This window comes from Anopheles coustani, chromosome X, assembly GCF_943734705.1.
Source record: "Anopheles coustani chromosome X, idAnoCousDA_361_x.2, whole genome shotgun sequence".
NCBI classification, from domain to species: Eukaryota; Metazoa; Arthropoda; class Insecta; order Diptera; family Culicidae; genus Anopheles; species Anopheles coustani.
In genome coordinates this window covers 3680901-3699376 of record NC_071290.1, presented here as the reverse complement: position 1 = coordinate 3699376, position 18476 = coordinate 3680901, and the positions used below count along the sequence as shown (strand labels likewise).

Here is an 18476-nt window from a genome sequence, read left to right as displayed (position 1 = left end):
TGCATTCTCTGCCGCCTATCTATCACGATTGCAAAGTCTCCTCCAACGCCTATCGTTATCATTATCATCCGCAACGTGGTGCCATCGGAAGGATCTTCTCCTGCATTCAAGCATTTATTCAATTTCTTTATTTATCAGTATCTCGGAAGCGTTAGTTTATCATGGTCATCTACGAAAAGCATTTATGTTATTATCGTGCCCATCAAATCGTTCTAAAAACCATCTTCGGTCTTTTCGTCAAAACAGCCGACACGATACATTCAAGTTAACTGATGGTGGTAACTCGAGCAAAGGCTCAAATGGCATGCATCGAAGTCGGATTAAATACTGAGTAAAATGTAACGTAAGGTACCGTACTATCAAAAAGTCAAATTGCGATTTAAGAATTAAGATTCCGGTTATTATCAAATGAAAAATATTCAACTGTTTCCTTTAACCCTAGATTATACGTAGAAGCGTACGAGAATAACATTATGGCGTGACAACATTTTGACGCATTTTTGGGTTTCACATTCAAATTGAACTCCAAGCTGTTGTGGTCATAACGACGGCGCACCATCCTCGAACTTTAATCGAACTTAACTGCAACTGTTACACCGCAACAAACATTGCAATAACCGCTGTGCCTCCGCTATACTGATAAATTCAAGCCATACTACGTACCCGACCTTCGCGCCGTTGCTTCGGGGGATGCCTTCTGGGTTGGGGATATTAAATCTTTTTGGCACCTAACTTCAGGGGACCTCCGCCGGCACCAGCTCGGGCAGCACGCCTAGCCTCCAGCTCCCGCTGGCGCTGCATCTTTTTCTCCTCTCGTTTTCTTCGAGCTTCGTCCATTTTAATGTTACCTACAAGATATTAATATATTAATTAACGATAAATAAGAACATTCCAATCAAATAATGTTAAACGAATGAACAACCAAATGTGGATAAAGCACCCAATTCATACGAAAAAGAGAATTAAAGAAATCTAACTCATGCGGGTGTTGGATGGAACGGATGGAAAAATAAGTCAACTCAAGATGCCTAAGTCCACGCCAACGGAGTAACCTTCGAGAAATCAAACTAGAAATAAGTGGTACAAACGAAAATGATACCGGACTAGGGTTTCGTTCCATCGATTTCCAGTATTGGAAAAAGTCTAGAAATGTAAGGTCGGTGGATAATATAAAACGCGTTCAACTGCGATCAGTGAGTTCATGGTGGTCGGTAAATACAGGATTCATAGAAAAGAAAGGCATAAAGCTACAAAAAAAGCGAATAAACACATGTGCAACCAGTTCGTAAACTTATAGTTGGTGGTTGAAAAAATTTAAAAAAGCAGGCCATTATACTATCTGTGACGCTCATGCGGGTGCACACAACCGGTTCCCTACTGGTACTATACTTTTCGAAGGTTCGGATGGTTTGTGAAGAGGATGATGATGATGATGATGATGGAGAGATGATGTTTTAGGCGACTGGCACTGGCGACTGGCGAAAGGCAAAGGGTTGTGTTGCGGAAAAAGCTCAGTAGCCCTTCCTTCGATTGTGGAAATGATTTCTCCGGTGCAAGCTGTGAACGATATCGTCTATTTTGGGTTTTTATGCGTGTTTGGTGTAATGCGTGTGAGTGTGCATGTATTGACGTGGGCGATTTGAGAAGTAGTAGAGAATGAGAATAAGATACGAAACCGAATCGGAACAGCATAGGATGAAAGGAAAAGAATGATACAATGCAAACCATTAGACCGATCATTATATGGCTGAGGAAAGTTTGGTTATATAACGACAAATTCTAAATGAGTAAACTGAGTGATTACACCGTTTACCAAAAATCCGAAAACAAGAACCCATATCGAATAAACAAATTGTGATATAGACAAATGCATCGAACAGAATGAAAATTTTAATTTTAATTCTTTAAAAGAATTCAACGTTAGGGGAGAAAGTGGTTTTACAGCTTTGCATGAGTTAGTTAGGGGCCTAATTGCATATGTATAGTTTCCGATATTGCTCTTTTAAAGATGAAATGCCCAGGATACCGGATTCATATGCCCTACCAAAGCAAAGTAACACAGTCAGAAGAGAAGGAGAAGAGCACGTTTATGCTTAAAACACCCTATATAAAGAAGTTATCACAGTCCCATGTACCCTCAAAATAATTTCCTTTCCATAGACTCTCCATCGAACTTCACACAGCATCCAGACTAGTGAAGCGAAGGGTGAAGATTGCGATGGTTTTGTCTCAAGAAACCAAACCAAAACAAAACAAGTTCGATATAACCACCATGACCATCCATTAATAAATAAAAATAAAGCTGTAAACTGGTTGCTTTTAACTAAGAGTGTGCTGGGTTCTTCCAGGGGCTCGAAATCACCTTCGCCCCAGCCGTCCACTGCAGCACCGCAATTAGTCCAGCTGGTAGCGGTATTTGTTAGCGGTGGTGTTGTTGCTGCTGCTGTTGCTGTGACTGCTGCTACTGCTGCTGCTGCTGCTGGCAGTCGTCGTGGTAGCCGCGCTACTGTTGAGTAGATTGTTCATGTTCTTAAGCGCGATCATCTTACTGGGACTGCTAGTGGTGTGGTTCATTAGATTGTTGTTGGTGTTGTTGTTGCTGTTGCTGATATAGGTGCTGGTGCAGGTACTGTTGCTGCTACTGCTGTTGTTGCTGCTGGCCTTCACCGTGCTTTCCTGTGAGCGACGAGTTCATCGTGTTGTTGGTCGTACTGTTGCTGCTGCTGCTCCCTCCCCGAGCGGGCGATATTGCTGGCGCTCGTGACGGTGGAAGACGGACCGTACCGGCGCTGATCAAGGGGATGCACTCATTGTATGCGCTTGGTTTTGCTGTGCTTGATTGAGTTCATCCTCGTCTTTCTCGTTTAACGCAGTTTCGTTCTAAATAGGAATAAAATAACATCTATGTTAGTGGCAATTGCTCTTTTTTTCAGATAGCACATATTGACGGGGTTACTTACCGGGTCTTCCTCTAGACTTCCCCAGTCTTCATTGTCCCAGCCGTCACGAATGTCGCTCACACTTCCAACCATATTCAGGTTAGTATTGAGTAGTGGAGTCGTACCGGCTATCGGACTGCTCGGATCTTGCGATGTCTGCAAAACGGAAAAAAGGCACAAATGAGCTAACGCATAGAAAACAGGCAAGCTTCAGCATGCTTTATGGGTGTGCCGATAGGTTGTAAATCCCCACCCCCCCCCCCCCCCCCCCCCCCCCCCCCCCCAAAGCCCTGTAATTAAACCCTTTACACTCACGTCCATGTCGCCCCAATTTTCCTGGTCCCAGTTGTCCGGCCCGTAATCGCTGGCGGAAGCCGACGTATCGGCGCTCTCATGTTCGAGCGATGTCATCGACGTGACGCTGCTGGTTGTAGTTGAAATGCTACTGCTAGACGGTTGCTCTGTAGTGGAGGAAAAACCATGCCAAGAGTAAGCAAAACGATGCCAACAATGTTACGAAGCAGAGGGAAGGGAAAAACGCAAAAAGGTCGGCAGGATGCAACAAAAAATAGGTCTCGAACTTAAACACGATATTCTGATCATAACTATGCCAATTCCAGAAATTATACCCATAGGTTTGCTGTATTCGGAAGACTACTACTGATCCGTATCTTCTATAAGTGAATAATTTTTAAGAAATTCAAAGAGTTAGATCAAGCAGAATGTTCAATAACATTTAACTATGGGGATTTCGTGTATGTTTTTTCATCATAGTTCTAGTTTTTCAAACGAAATGTTGGACAACAGCTACGGATTGATTCATTTTGTATGGTAACATTCTGTCCATGAGCGGACCGTTAACGGAAGTGTTGCGGAAATTATAACCTAAATGCGGACAATGGATAAGAAGAGTTCTGGTTTGAGCAAACAGTTTTCTACATACCCAAAGAAGCAGGTTTACTCAATGTTTTACCCGTTAGTGGCGGCCTCGGTCGTGCGGTGTCGCTTTGGCTTCGGTAGAACTTGGCGGTTACGGCCGTCACAGCCCAGCCAGCCCAAGTGGCGGCGGCATTTCCTAAAGACGGTGTCGCTGTATGCACGTCGGCCTCTGAAATGATTACCAGCAGTTTGAAATATCTAATAACTATTGTATGTGGCATGTAAACCTACCCATACTCTCCCGTAGGCTAGGGTCTTCCGATACTTTTTCGAGCTTGCCAAGAAAACCGCGAATCGTCTTGAAGGCGGGATCGCGCACCGACTTTTCCGGGTCCATCGTTAGCGGACACAACGCGGGTAGTATACGAACGGCGACTTCGTTCAGCAGAAAATACTGCTGTGTCGCAGCGAGGGCCAATATGCCGGCTACCCTCGATGGTGGAAATGGATCCCGCATTGCTCTAATGAACGCCGACACTAGCACGCGCTGTCGAACCTGGAAATAGAAATGTGTTAGGCCAGAACTGTTAATGCACACCGAGCAACGTACGTATGATGATTTAGTCAACTAACTACGTCGGTGCTTACCTGCGGATGCAGATGTGGCGCAATTTTGCCCAAACAAACGGTCGTATTTGTCCGGATTCCACCTTGGTCATCACGAGATTGCAAGCGCGCAAAGTGGCGCAGCACTTCGACGTTCAAATTGTTGTAGTTTAGCTTTGGTGCTAGGTGAATGATGGACTGAAATTGATTCAAACCAACGCATTAGTCAATGTGAAGTGTGGGTGATAACAATGCCTTTTTCGGTAGCCTTTTAAATGAGGTTTAAACCGCGGTAGGTACTTACTTTAACTGTTTGTTCCCTTATCGTCGGATTGGTATCAAGAAAACCGTGCGCTATTTGCGGAAATATCTGATCGTTCACTACATTCGGTTGCAGGTGCGAAATGAACAGATCAAGCTGTTGTAATAAACGCGAACGTGTTACACGATCCGTCGATGCAAACAGCTTCACAACGCACGGCACGATCCGCTTCTGATATTCGACTTCATCTAGTAGGCGCCCCAACTATTCAACGTAGGAAGAGAAATAAATAAAATTCTCGTTCCATCGTCCCTTATTCACATGATTGAATTACCTTAAACATTGGAGCAAGCACAGCCGATCCAGCGTCTCCGTACTCGTAGGCCGTTATTAATTGTGGTAAAATTTTATGCCTGAAACAAATAGGTGGATGAGAATTGGAATATTCTAAACGAGTAGCTCACTGGCCATCGGGCAAAGAACTTGGCATACCTGCAGACAGTGTCTGGAAAATTATCTAACTGTCCTGTTAAGGCGCTGAAAAATCGGGTCTTTTCCGCCTTATCCTTGATTTGAATTTCCTCTAGAAATAGCAATGAATCAACCAAATCATTTTTGAAAAATCCACCAGGTTTACGACACTTGGTTATGACGTCGGCCGGATTCGGCCGACTGGCTGGAGCTGCTCCGACCAATTCGCAGTATAACGGAGCTAATGATTTTGGTATCTGGAAAGGGTGGAAAACGTAAAATAAAAAGCAACTGATTAGTTCAGCAAACTCAGCAACCCTGCAACAGGATATTTGCTGGCAGACACTTACACCCTCGATGTTCTTAAGGTTTCCCCTCGTTTTGAGTGGCCCATTGAAGGCCTCCCAGACAAGGCAACCAAGGCCCCACATATCGCTGGAGCACTTGGTTGCCGATTTCAACTTATTCGAATCGCTTTTCTCCGGCGGATCGTATATTTCAAGCGACGGCGGAATTTTGATTGGCGGAGCTGCCGGCACCTCCGTTGACGACACATACTCCAAGCCGCCTAGCTTCCACTCGCCAGAGGAGTTAACAAACACCGACCAAACGGATACGTTGTTATGGCGTAAATTTCCATCGTTGTTGAGGAATGATAGTGCCCGCTGTAACGAAGGACCGGAATATTCAATAAAAGCCAATACCCAAAGAAGAAATAATATAGTTGAAACTCCTTTTGGCTATCCCATGCTCCTATTAGCAAAGGAAATCTTGCAGCAGCTGTTGCCAAACGCCAAACTAAGCAACCGAAAGGTAGCCACTTACCGTGATTTGAAAGATACCCCAAGCCAAATACAAATCCCGCTGGGGACCACTGGTCGCCAACTTATTGATGTGTGTACCCAACGGTTCGACTGGTTCGGTTGCCACGTACAAAACCTTGTCCGTTTCCAGGCTGTCCAGAAACTGTAGGATGCTCGGGTGGCGTAGTGTTTTCAATCGCTTCACTGCGGCCTTCGCTAGCTCGAACTTAATGTCCGTACCACTTTTGATGTCATACGTGAAAACTGACACCTCATCATTGGTATTTTTTCGCTTGCCACGGTGCAGACTCCAGATGCTTTTGGTGTCGAACTGTTGCACTGGATCACCAATTTCATACGGGAAGTCCTTCGACGAATCGCGCAAGAAAAATGACCACATAGTGAACGCAGGCACGCGTGCACTCACAGATGGCACAGGATTGTTGGCCTGTGCTCTTTAAGCTCCAGCAGTAGCAAACAGCAGCAGCAGCACGGCTACGGAAAGCAGAGCAACGTTCTGGTTCCGTGTATGCTGAGTTCAAAAGGTCCAATTGCTGGTAACCGTCTTTCTTATGCCGAACAGAAGCGATACTTAACAATATAAAACAAATACAGACGGTGTAGGTTTACTGATTCACAAAAATATGGCTAGTGTTTTGTGTTTTCACAGCTTTCTGGTTGCGGTGAATATGAAAATTTTCTGAACTTCATTTGACAGATTACTAATGGGAAAGCGCTTGTTTACATGCGTAGTTTGATTCTTCACCGATTTTTCATTATAAATTTATTCTTTTTGTGTTAGAATGTCACTATTGCACTGAAAAGACACTAGAGGAGTGCAGTAAAATTAATTAATTGAGAATATTGCTACTTTCAAACGTGAGTTAGTCGTGGATTTCAAAAGATTCGAAAATAAAATCATGACTAAACTTCGGTACAAATGAAATATGTAAACAGCATATACTGGCAACGTCAAATTAGGTTCGGTTTAAAACAGCGGTTTATTGTTTCACATAAATTGCTACTGTAAAAAAGTTATTATTATTTAATTCAATTAATTGACTTTCATCTAAGTATATCAAATTAGCTATTAAACACCCATGCCGTTTGATCTATTGTAAAATCAAAGAGCAAGCAACCCATTTTAAAAGTCCAATACCCAATATGAGCCAATAAATGAGACAATAGTTTGGTAAAAAGGTAATACCATACTCAAAGATGATTGCTGAAATGCTTTAAAACTGTTCTATTAGTTGAAGTACTTTTTTCAATAATTTCAGGCTAATATGATACTGTCATTCTGTTTTTATTTCCCATTGCTCTATAAAATAACCACAACCACCAATTAAAATGAAATGAAAAGAATTGCATAATTAAATCATACATACATTAAGTAAAATAATAAACAATTTTAAAAAAATCCGATTATGTACCAGATGCTGCTACGGGGGCATATGTTGCACGTCATCGAAAGTATGAAAGAAATTGAATTTCACACGTACATTCGAAGTCAAGCAACACCAGGCTCCCCCGATAAGACATAGTAAATCCAATTGCAAAATAAAAGCTTCAACATAATTTTGCGTGGGTAAGCTAGGCAAATTGCGGGCTACGGAAAGAAACAAACGCAAGCGACAGAATCACATGTGAAATGCTTCTTTTCAACGTACGCTAGGTGCAAGTCTATAGCTTGGATTTACTAGTAGTAGCAGCACTGGTGGCTAATTGTCAGGATGGTTCCGTATCGTCCGGCTTGCAGTTAGCCCCGGTACGATTGGCACTGATCGTGCCGTTTTCATAACGTATGTTCATCGTATTTGCATTGCCCGGTTCCAGTGCGTATCCAATCGATTTGTAGAAAGGAATCAACTTATCTTTGCAATCCAGGGACATTTTATAGCAACCCAACTGTTCGGCTAGGAGGGTTACGGTGACGACAATACTGCAATGAGGAAGATGAAAATGGTTAGTTACTTTGCCACTTCGGTTTGGTGTAGCTGCACGTACAGTTTACCGAGCTGCTTCCCGCGATACGTATCGTCAACGACCACATCCTCCAGGCGGCCTCTAGTACCACATCCGTGAATAAACTTACGTTCAAGTACCAGTGTTGCACTGCCGATAATTTTATCGTGCCTGGTGTCCACTATGACCGTCACATAGTAATCACCGCTTGCTCGCATTTGTGCAAAGCGATCTGTGGGTTGATTGAACGTATTATTAAAAAAAAAGCTGGTCAAATTAGATCATTTAGTCAATAAGAAAGTTGAACCGCTACTTACTTAAAAACTGCGTTAGCGATACATCGCCAACTTTAGTAAGTTGCGACAAAATTTGGAGAAATCCCCGATTATAGTCACCGGTTTGGAGTGGTCTGACTTTCAGCCATGTTTCTCCCGGCACGGCTGCCGATATGCGTGGGTTGAAGCCGGCAGGCGAGCGGAAAAAATCCAAACCCAATAGTAGCGAAGGATCGTAAAGGGACAGTTCCTCCTGCATAAGCCATAAATCAGCATTGATTTGATGTTGCCATTCATGTTTGAAGTGATGATAACCGAGAAAGATAAAAAAGTATTGATTAGATTAGGTATGCAAAATAAGTAATACATTGTTTCTAAGGAGTATTTGCTTAGGATGAGATGATGATTGGGATGGTGTTCATATGCGGCTCACGTGGACCTTCGAGTAGTTTGTCACGCGTGAACTATACTATCATTTTAATGACCTTGAAGCATTTCTGCCACTCGCCAATGTCACGGGCAATTTTAAGACGGAAATTGTGTTAACAACAAAGGTGCAATATTTGTTTTTATTATATATGCGTGGCCATGTGTGCCACGTAGATCAAGACAGCGGTTCTGCTTGAGCAATACCTACCTCGTACCTATGGCCCCCCATAGCTGGATTGTTCGGTGTGATGCACACGCTAGTTTTCGCAATTCTGCTGAAGTACTTATTCTTTAAACTAAAAAGTATTGTATGAAAACGATAATCGAACAGTGCCACTTGGCTAGGCTGATTAATTTAGTACATTTTCTTGGGGAAAACAAACTAGTTCAACACGAAATACCTGGCTGCTCCGCAAGGAATGTCGTTTTACACCTCATACGCTGCCAGCGTGGAACAGTTTTTTAACGCAAAATTAGGAAGCGAAAAGCAGTTGCTAAACAACTTTCTCTTTGCGGCACAACGTACAAGCTGGCAAAACGTTCTTCCGACGGGTGCCCGTCACGCCGCTGAACGGCACCGAGCGTGAACTGCCTTTGTTTACCCCGGAACTTCAACTACGACGACGACGTTATCTTTAGGCTGCCCAAAGCCACCATTCTGGTACAAGCACACTATGGTTATACCAGTGGCTCTGCGGATGACAGTTACAATTTTATGTGTTTGGTTTTTTAAATTCTAAAATCTACCACGCCAACATTTTATACAAACTCATGTAACTTTCACTTTCTCAAATAATACATCAGAGCAAAACTATTATCATTAGCACACAACACTCAACAAGTGTAGCCACGACTGACGTCTTGGGGAGTCATTTGCGATTTTACCTCAAACCTCTCCTTGTAACAAACATCAACGTTGCAAAAACTGTGTTAAAATGTATGAGAAATATAAGCCTTGAAAATAGAAAATAATTGTAGGGAAAGTGTATTTGACAGCACTTTAAACGATTTTGTGTAGCCGGAGAATAACAGAAGTTTTTCTGGCAACACTGCCCTTGCCTCAAAGCTTCCCACGTCACTCGATCGCTTTCGAATTGTCAATACGTAGCGAGCCACGACAGCTGTTACTTGCATAGCACAGTCGATAGTGTACAGTTTTTTTGTTGATTATTCTTTAAGGTTTTTAACTGAAACATCCTTTAGTTGTTAGCTGAAACGGTTTGTTAGGTTACGCAGTAAATAATCATAATGGATCAGGTAAACAACAAACTTGGTCAAAGTGATTCTCACGGAAGTGAAAGGGGATCGAAAGTCGGAAGGGATCGCATTGAAAAAATGTCCTCTGAAGTGGTCGATACGAATCCGTACAGTCGGCTGATGGCCTTACAGCGTATGGGAATCGTTAAGGAATATGAACAGATTCGTCAAAAAAGTGTGGCTGTTGTTGGTAGGCAAAGATACGATGGTTTAGGAGTACCCGCAATCCTAATTAGTACAATATTCATCCTCCGTACTTTTTACAGGTGTGGGAGGAGTGGGAAGTGTCACGGCCGACATGCTAACCCGTTGCGGCATCGGAAAGTTGCTTCTCTTCGATTATGATAAGGTGGAGCTAGCGAACATGAATCGTCTCTTTTTCACGCCTGATCAGGCTGGCTTGTCGAAGGTGGAAGCAGCGGCCAACACGCTCAATTTCATTAACCCCGACGTGGCTATACAGACGCACAACTATAACATTACCACGGTGGATAACTTCGATCAATTCCTTGAAGCAATCTTACACGGCGGCGTAGAGCAGGGCAAACCGGTCGACTTGGTGCTAAGTTGTGTAGATAATTTCGAAGCACGAATGGCGATAAACACAGCGTGTAACGAACTATCCTTACATTGGTTCGAATCCGGTGTCTCGGAGAATGCCGTCTCGGGGCACATACAGTTCATACGCCCGGGTGAAACAGCCTGTTTTGCCTGCGCCCCACCGTTGGTGGTAGCCGAGAATATAGACGAAAAAACGCTCAAACGTGAAGGTGTGTGTGCGGCTAGTTTGCCTACAACGATGGGTATTGTTGCTGGGATGCTGGTGCAGAACACCTTGAAGTATCTGCTTCACTTCGGGGACGTGTCCGACTATCTTGGCTACAATGCGATGATCGACTTCTTTCCAAAAATGAGCCTTAAACCGAATCCAACGTGTGATGACCGCTTTTGCGTGCAGCGACAACAAGAACATCAGGCAAAACCAGCACGCGAAGCGGAAACGCAGGTAGCTTCCGATACAGAAGCAGTTCTGCACGAGGACAATGTTTACGGTATCGAGCTAGTGGCAGAAGACGAGGCGGCTCCGGCTAGAGATTCTCAGCCATCGAACAGGTCGATTGACCTTACGGGAGGTTTAAAATTAGCCTATGACGCACCAGTGGTTGCTGACGATGCATCTCAACAATCAACTACCGACGATGTAAGTCTCGATCAATTAATGGCACAGATGTCAAAAATTTGAATTCTTTCCTAAAATCAATCTGTTTTCGCTTTTGTGGTTCGTATACTTCGTCTAGTATCTATAGAATTAAGTATCACAAGGACACTTCCACTAGTATACAATGATTTTATAGATGTTTGAAACAATCAAGTTATATTTTCACTGTTCTGTGGCTTTAGAGCCCATAAGTTATTACGAACGAAGTAAAAACAAGGTAAAGTTAAAGTTGATAATGAAGAAAATTATGGGTGAAATATGGGTCCGTCGGTATGGACATTCCCATATGATCCAATATTTTATTTACAGAAATTTAGATTGTTAGTGGTATGCCAAACCAAATATTCTAGCATTAAAAAGTAATTGAACAATATACTATTTTTTTATATTCATGGAAAAAAGTATACCCGATAAATTGTAGCAAAATGCGGGTGACTCTATAGAAACTAGACGAGGCGTACGTGTTTGCCATCTATGGCGTTTAGCACAGAAGCACCACGGATAAAGACATTTAATAAGTATTCCGTAATCAATGTTAACCATTACTTCACGAACAGAAGAATATCAATATAACGTATGCATAAAAAAAAGGGACAAATTTTCATCGGCGATAAGAAAGCAAACAAGTAAGAAAGTTGCTTGCGTTTTCCGTTTTTGCATGAAAGGTGGTTAAAATTTGTCTATTTTTTTAATGCAAACGTTAGAGCGTGACTTACACATAGGGTAAAAATTCTCGTAAGCCCTCAACGGGGCAGGCATGACCAAACGGTCGCTACGCCACGAAGAAGTTAGAGTGTGACGCCGGACATTCAAAAACATGCGCATTTTACTTTCAGTGGCTTATTTCCACTCTTCTTTCATCCGTATAATCTACCATGTAGGCCGTTATAACTCTAGTACGATGGTTATCTTGTGCTATTTGTATATACAGAACTTATGTTTGACTTTACAATTTTTTTAAATGTTTGTTTTGGAGAAAATAATGCCTCTTGATTTTGAGTACATAATCATTTATGAATATTGCTGCCTTATTGTATTAAAATAAAATAGGTTATTATATTCTTTGCTTATACAATTTCGCTAGTCTTTCACATATTTGTACAAAGCCGAATCCGAAAAATACATATTTTTCTCAACCTTTTTAACAGCCTTTTGGAGGTTCGCTGTGCTAGTATATTAAAGAAAATAATCCTTTTTGTATATCATTATACTATAAACTGTAGACACGATTCGCGGTAGAGGGTGGAATGCCAAATCAGCATAAACAAATCAACACTAGAATAAGAAATTTTTCAGAGAAGTCAAACATAAAGTTTGTAGTTTTCAAATTATAAGCGGTTTTTTTTAATACCGGAATACTTAATATTTAAATTGAAAAAAAGTCGCTAGATTTCGTTCTGAGCTCCACAATTGTCTCAGAGTAATTGACCCTCTTTATTTCACTCTAAGGGTCGGCCAGTTATTATAAAGAGAAATTTGAGAAGTTTTATATCAGAAAAACTATCTATGAAACCCACTTCGACCAGCACACCTGGGTATAATATTATTTTTGTTTGAAAATCTTCTTTATTTTTCATTATCCACAATGAGTAGTTTTTTTTATGTATAACATCGATTATTTAATTTCCAAACAGTAATATGCACTTCCTCTGTATGTAAATTTATGCGAAAACGATTGGTGGGGGGGCCTTGCAATGGTATATTTGATGCCAATTATGGTATGGTTGATAGACCTGCAATTTTTCTCACATTTGCAATAATACGCCAGTAACTTTACCCGTTATGATTAATAGTTGTTTTAAGTTTTATTTCTCCGAATGTAATCCCAGTTGCAAAAAGAATGATAAATTTGTCATTTCGTCAGCGGATGCGTGTTGTTTGCCTATACCTTTTGTCGCCGGCAGAGTAAAGCCGGTTCATATGGTATGCGGTGTAGAAAAAAAAAGGAAAGGGTATAGAAAACAAACACGCGGGTCGCAACGCACGCTTGCTAGAATCTAAAGTGCCTTCGCCTTGCGCTTGCGCGGCTCGAGACGAATCTGGAAGCCTTCCTCTCGCTTCAGGATGATGTCAGCCTGTAGCTTGAAGTCTTCCTCTTTCAGGTCGGAGTGGACACGGAAGTTTCGCAGGATGGTCGAGAGAATGATTTTCAGCTTCAACATTGCGTACTTGCGTCCTGAAATAATGGCGTAAATAGTAAATAGATGAATGGCGATCGTCCCGGGTATCTACATCCGGTAGGCGGAGGGGTTTGCTTACCGACGCAACTTCTCGGTCCGGCGGAGAACGGAACGAACGCGTAGTAGTGCCGGTTTGCCTGCTTTTCGGGTAGGAAGTTGTCCGGGTCGAAGACGTCTGGGTTCGGGTAGATCGATTCCAGGCGGTGCAGCTTGAAGGTGGCCACGGTGATGGTTGCTCCGGCCGGGACGACCAGATCGCTGGACGCTAGCTTGAGGTCCTGCTTCAGCGACCGGGCGATGATCGGCACCGGCGGGTACATGCGCAGCGTCTCCATCAGGCAGCGCTCCAGGTACTTCATCTCGAGCGTATCCTGGAAAGTGGCCGGCCGGTCCGAGTCGCCGAAAATGTCGTCCAGCTCCTGGATCACCTTGTCCTGGATGTGCTGGTGCACACCCATCATGGAGAGGAAGAAGCTGCTGCCGGCGGCCGTCGTGTCGTGTCCCTCGAACATGATCGTGTCAACCTGGTTCTTGATTTCCTCGTCTGAGATCAGTGCCCCGTTCTCTGCGCTCTCCAGCAGGAGGTCCAAAAACGCGAGGCGCTTCTTCTCGCCAATATCGTTCTCGTCCACGTCCAGGTCGTCCTTCAGGTTGGCGGACTGGCCGAACGAGAGACCCTCGACCGTGCTGGTCTTGGCTGCGTCGCCCTTCGGCTTCTCCAGCTCGGACGTCTTGATCGACGTGATCGCCAGCGAGCCACGCGTTCCCTTGTCGAACGCTGCCTTCTTGTTGCGGATGACCTTCTTCGTGAGGCTGTGGATGGTGTCGAGAAGCTTCACCTGCTTCTTGGCGTACTGCGTCAGGTTAAAGAACAGGTCCGGGTAGAGCCACATCTTGCGATGGCGCAGGTGCAGAATGTCGCACATCTTCATCACTGCCATTGCGTAGTCGTATCCGGACTGATCTTGTGTCTTCTTCGACACACCCATGGCGGTCTCTTTTAGGTTGTGGTGGTTGAGTTGAAACAATAACATTGATTAGTTGATTTCGCAGGAGCAATTGATCAAATGAGTAGCAGAGTTAAGTGTTTGCTGTGCTTTTCAACGTCGTATTGAGCTATAGAATTTGTTAAATTCTAAATACTGGATAAACGAATTATTTCTTCAGTGGTACTACATCGTCCTTTGGAAAGATTTATTGTCTCTACGTAGAGTTATTTAAAAATCATTGGTCAGCCGATCGTAATTACGGGGATGGGGATGTACCAGACTCAAGATTCGAACTCATGACTTCTAGCTTGGAGTGTTCGTTTGGAATTGGGAACTAATTAGGTTGTTTTGTATAACCATTTAGTATGCGACATATTACAGGGCAAGGTTGTTCTTGCTTAGGGCAACTTCAAATATTAACTCATGTTTTACAAATTCTAAATTTTTAACTTTTTCACTCACATATTCCTCAATGGAGTAAAGGATAACTACTTTGGTTTGCTACCTGTGCTAAATGTCAACAAGACGACAAATGCGATAAAGACAGGAGCCATTTGTAAAGCAGTTCTACCGGCAATGAAATTAAACAACACGCGCTTCGCCATAATGGCCGCTCGCTTCGGACCCCTCGGGCCGACCGTGATTGAGCAGTTAAAAAAGAAAACAAATAAAACAGCTACGGCTTGAAGAAGGAGGGTCGAGACCACGCATACCAGGGCGGGTTAATCGGGGCAATAGTGCGCCGGACGGTCGGACGGCGAGTGATTTGCAAATTGAATTAAAATTTAACGATTCACCGGTGATGACTATGCGAGCAGGAAGTCGAAGCCGGGTTCGGGTTTCTAGAATGCTTTAGCTGCGACTAGCATGTCAGGATCAGGTTCACCTCGGGACCAGGGGGGACTAGGCGAGCGTGTGGTTTCCCGCTGCTGACGCTTAGTGCGTCACATGAGCTACAAATCAAACCAATCCAACCGAGCCGGCTGCTACATTCTATCCCGATGATGATATGCACCGCTGGCGCTCTTTCATTTCCATACACCGTACGGTCCCGGGGGGAATTGCAAATGGTTGGAAATTGCACATACACGCGCCGATTACGAGGGACAGGTCCTCCGAAAGGTTGTGCACAAAGATTGAAACTTTCCCTGCTTCTCTCGTGCCACCGAGAGTGGTAGAATATTGTCTCTAAGCATAGTCCGGCGGTCGGTGTTGAAATCGAGTAATGGCCGCCAGCGATTGCGTAACGGCTTGAGTGGCTGGACCCACAACACCTGGCGCAACGATGGAAAGTGTTTCACCCGACGCCTGCGATGTCGATGCCCTTCTTGCATCTAACGTCAAGACAAGGGCTGGAAGCGCCGAACGGATGGGAGATAGGAAAGAGTGCAATTCTGCAGCAGGAGCCGATTGCATGCCGAGGGCCTGCGGTTGACAGAGTGAAAAGTGGAAAACTGGTTTGCGGGCGAACGCGGACAGCTTCACCGCACGGCCAGGAGGAAAATGGCTAACAGCACACCCGTAGGCTTCTTGCGATAGGTGGAGGGAGGAGAAGGGCGGCCCTGGAACACGGATTGCGGAATCCAACTCGTTGGTCCAGTGCAGGTTCAAGTTACCTCGCTGTCCGCTTCAGTTCATCTGCAATTTTCCCCTTACCGTACCGTATGGCTTGGCTGCATGACCATATAGCGAATTTCCTTATGCAACTTTGCCCGCGATCTCGTTAGCGATCGGGCGACCACCGTCGCACGATGGCGCAATCGGCGCTCTAAGCTACTTCTAACCCCTTCCCATCGGACGGACGGTGTGTCACCATTCTCCGAACCGTGACTTGACTTATCTATTTCGACGTTCGATCGAGCGACAAAACTCTTAAGACCACTTAGAAGTTGTCCTGGCGAATGTGCTGATAATGACTCTACGGAGGTCACTACTAGCACCTGCCTTACTTACCTAGCAGAATCTCCACCGTGCACTCGCTCATGTAGTCGTGACAGTCGAACGGCTTGCCATTTTCCTTGTGCATCTTCTCCACCACCAGGCGCGAGTTTTCGTTGAACAGATCGATGAAGCTCTTCAGCACGTTCAGATGGAAGGTGGGCGCGATCAGCTTACGGTGCTGGCGCCATTTGTGTCCTAGCGGGAGGGTCGGAAGAAACCAGCGAGAAGGGGCAGGGAGAAAGAACAATTGAAATAAGGATAAAAATACCCGCCGAGGTTGACGGCGGAAGCAGTAATTGCCATTTTAATCTCCGATCTCAACTCTCTGGCGTTCTGGGGCATCCAAGTATGGTCAGTGGAAGGCTCGCGTATCGAACTGTCGAAAGCTGAGTGGATGAGTCGGCCTAAAATGTCGCAGAATAGCTATGGAACATGGGCGGTCCCCAACGTGCATGTCTTGATGTTAATTTTCGCGTGTTGGTCCTGTACAGCTTACGCCGTAACCATTGCGACTACGCGGTACACGACGCTGACGCACTAGCGGTCATGCCGTTCCGTTCCGGGATTTCGATGGATTCGGCACCGGTGACCGGAATGGCGATAATGACCGCTTCCGGTCCTCCGGGCCGGGGGTTTTGGAACACGCGACGCGAGGTCGCACACAAGTGGGACCGTCTCTGCCCAAGTGCTCGGCACAGGCAAATGTATGCAAATCGTGCCGCCGCGGTTCGAGTCAATTGGTTTTTCGCCTTTCGTGGGCAGCGCAAAGTGGCTCGCGCGCCGTTCGTGGCCCGCGCTGCGTACGGAGTATCACGGCGCGCACGGACAGCGGGCGAGCCGGGCGTCCGCGGCTCCGAGGGTACGTACCGGTGCTGATGAGCAGTCCGTTGCCCAGCCATGGCTTGAAGAAGCGATACTCGGGCGATTTGTCGATGAAGACGTGGCTGCTGAGTAGTAGCTCGACGTCGCGCGGATCCACCAGGAAGACGATCAGCTTCGGTCCAATCCAGATCTTGATGACTTCGTTGTAGTCCTTGCCCTTCTCGATGATCGTGCGGAACACGGCTGCCGAAAGGGAAAGGAGATAATTGGACAACGCCAAACCATCGACGATCAGTATAGAGATATTCGTAAGCAAAGGCACGGTCGAACCTTGGTGTCTAATCTAAGGAGCGAAGCTTACGACGGGATGATAGCCTGTTCAAAGCACATACAATCTAGGTCAAGCTGTACACTACTTGATGGATATAATGATCTGCAGTTGCTCAACATGGAACCAGCGGTAGTTCCAGAATGTTCAATCCAAAAGTGTCTGATATCATCCTGATTAGATGAAACATCATCTCGGGTTCTCTTTATCCCTTCGCTTGCTATTCTGATTCTTTCCCTGTTTCTCGCTCTGTCTCTCTCTTTGGTTTTCCTTTCCCTGCACCTTCTTTGCCCAGCCACTCCTTCCCGTGCGTTATCACACTCACGCACACGCTGGTTTTGACTACATTCCAGCTCCTTTCCTTTCAACTGATCCATGCTGGGTCAATCACCCGCGCGCTCTGATTAGAGCTGATTGGTGTTAGTGGATATAACGAACGATGCTGTACTAACGCTTCCGTTGGAATTCAACATAAAAAAAAGAAAAATAAAAGAAAAAAGCAAAAGCAACGCCCCACAGAACCGGGTTGGAGCCAATACTAAGAGTTGCAGAGCAAAGAATAAAGATTACCACGGCGGGGAAGCAGCCCAAGAAGCTGTCAATTAGGTTCTCGAGTGTGTCTCAGAGTACCTCCCTCCCCCCTCCGCTTGCTCTCATCAATTTATGCCATTTATACGCTACGCCGGCCATTGCAAGTGACGTATAGCCGCTGCCGCCGGAAATTGACCATGCGCTTTGAGAAAAGGAGGTGCGAGTTTTTGAAGTCTTTGGAGTTGGTGAGCATTTGTTCAGAATTTGGCTTTCGTTCCGTAATACTGCACCCCGAACCGGATACACTGTGGCAAGACGGTGATACCAGAGATCACCAAAATCCTGGTACCTGGTACTTACAGTGTGAGCTGCCCACCAGATCGAGCGCGTTCCCGATCAGTGGTAGTCCTTTGGGGCCGGGTATCCTTTCGGCTAGCTCGAGCATGTGACGGCGTGACAGGCGCCAGTACACGAACCACAGGAGCAGTGCGGGCGCGAGCAGAAAGTAGAACATATTGATCGGTGAGATGATGTTGGCGTTGCCATTGAGGCTATCCGCCTGGGCTATCGTGGCCGACAT

General features: G+C 45.0%; 4 protein-coding genes across 6 annotated transcripts; 1 reads left to right on the top strand and 3 right to left on the bottom strand.

The window, feature by feature from the left end:
- Nucleotides 1-663: 663 nt before the first annotated feature.
- LOC131269517 (N-terminal kinase-like protein) lies at nt 664-6620 on the bottom strand. Its single transcript, XM_058271919.1, is given in 15 exon segments — nt 664-857; nt 2336-2440; nt 2508-2676; nt 2678-2805; nt 2808-2880; nt 2961-3095; nt 3255-3400; nt 3883-4047; nt 4110-4374; nt 4467-4622; nt 4729-4950; nt 5021-5099; nt 5179-5414; nt 5508-5822; nt 5983-6620. Coding segments are annotated over 15 exon segments (2718 nt in total). The 5' UTR covers nt 6361-6620; the 3' UTR covers nt 664-711.
- A 712-nt stretch (nt 6621-7332) lies between these two features.
- LOC131269529 (probable glucosamine 6-phosphate N-acetyltransferase) lies at nt 7333-9246 on the bottom strand. Of its 3 annotated transcripts, none has more exons than XM_058271942.1 (5): nt 9031-9246; nt 8838-8975; nt 8243-8453; nt 7968-8157; nt 7333-7902 (listed from the first exon to the last, which is right to left on the bottom strand). In XM_058271942.1, the coding sequence occupies exons 2-5, from the start codon at nt 8856-8858 to the stop codon at nt 7689-7691; spliced, it is 636 nt and encodes a 211-aa protein (XP_058127925.1). In that variant the 5' UTR covers nt 8859-8975; nt 9031-9246; the 3' UTR covers nt 7333-7688. The 3 variants fall into 3 exon arrangements, with proteins under 3 accessions (XP_058127925.1, XP_058127926.1, XP_058127924.1); XM_058271943.1 differs by having other exon boundaries at nt 8838-8925; XM_058271941.1 differs by having other exon boundaries at nt 8838-9246.
- A 499-nt stretch (nt 9247-9745) lies between these two features.
- LOC131269525 (ubiquitin-like modifier-activating enzyme 5) lies at nt 9746-12174 on the top strand. The gene is made up of 2 exons (XM_058271936.1): nt 9746-10076; nt 10153-12174. Exons 1-2 carry the CDS (start codon nt 9878-9880, stop codon nt 11127-11129), a joined length of 1176 nt encoding a protein of 391 aa, XP_058127919.1. The 5' UTR covers nt 9746-9877; the 3' UTR covers nt 11130-12174.
- A 619-nt stretch (nt 12175-12793) lies between these two features.
- LOC131269520 (cytochrome P450 4g15) lies at nt 12794-18476 on the bottom strand. Its single transcript, XM_058271924.1, has 5 exons — nt 18257-18476; nt 17083-17280; nt 16228-16410; nt 13365-14282; nt 12794-13281 (listed from the first exon to the last, which is right to left on the bottom strand). The coding sequence occupies exons 1-5, from the start codon at nt 18474-18476 to the stop codon at nt 13103-13105; spliced, it is 1698 nt and encodes a 565-aa protein (XP_058127907.1). The 3' UTR covers nt 12794-13102.

Excerpts from the sequence above, each read along its gene's own strand:
- LOC131269529 (XM_058271941.1), bottom strand. The coding sequence starts at position 8,858 with ATGGGGGGCCATAGGTACGAG. Across the intron at positions 8,454-8,837 it reads TGGGGGGCCATAGGTACGAG|GAGGAACTGTCCCTTTACGA; the intron begins GTAGGTATTGCT and ends TGGCTTATGCAG. Across the intron at positions 8,158-8,242 it reads ATCGCTAACGCAGTTTTTAA|ATCGCTTTGCACAAATGCGA; the intron begins GTAAGTAGCGGT and ends ATCAACCCACAG.
- LOC131269525 (XM_058271936.1), top strand. The coding sequence starts at position 9,878 with ATGGATCAGGTAAACAACAAACTTGGTCAAAGTGATTCTCACGGAAGT. Across the intron at positions 10,077-10,152 it reads AAAAAGTGTGGCTGTTGTTG|GTGTGGGAGGAGTGGGAAGT; the intron begins GTAGGCAAAGAT and ends TACTTTTTACAG.
- LOC131269520 (XM_058271924.1), bottom strand. The coding sequence starts at position 18,476 with ATGTCGGCCACGATAGCCCAGGCGGATAGCCTCAATGGCAACGCCAAC. Across the intron at positions 16,411-17,082 it reads CGGACTGCTCATCAGCACCG|GACACAAATGGCGCCAGCAC; the intron begins GTACGTACCCTC and ends CCCTCCCGCTAG. Across the intron at positions 14,283-16,227 it reads CACGGTGGAGATTCTGCTAG|AGACCGCCATGGGTGTGTCG; the intron begins GTAAGTAAGGCA and ends ACAACCTAAAAG.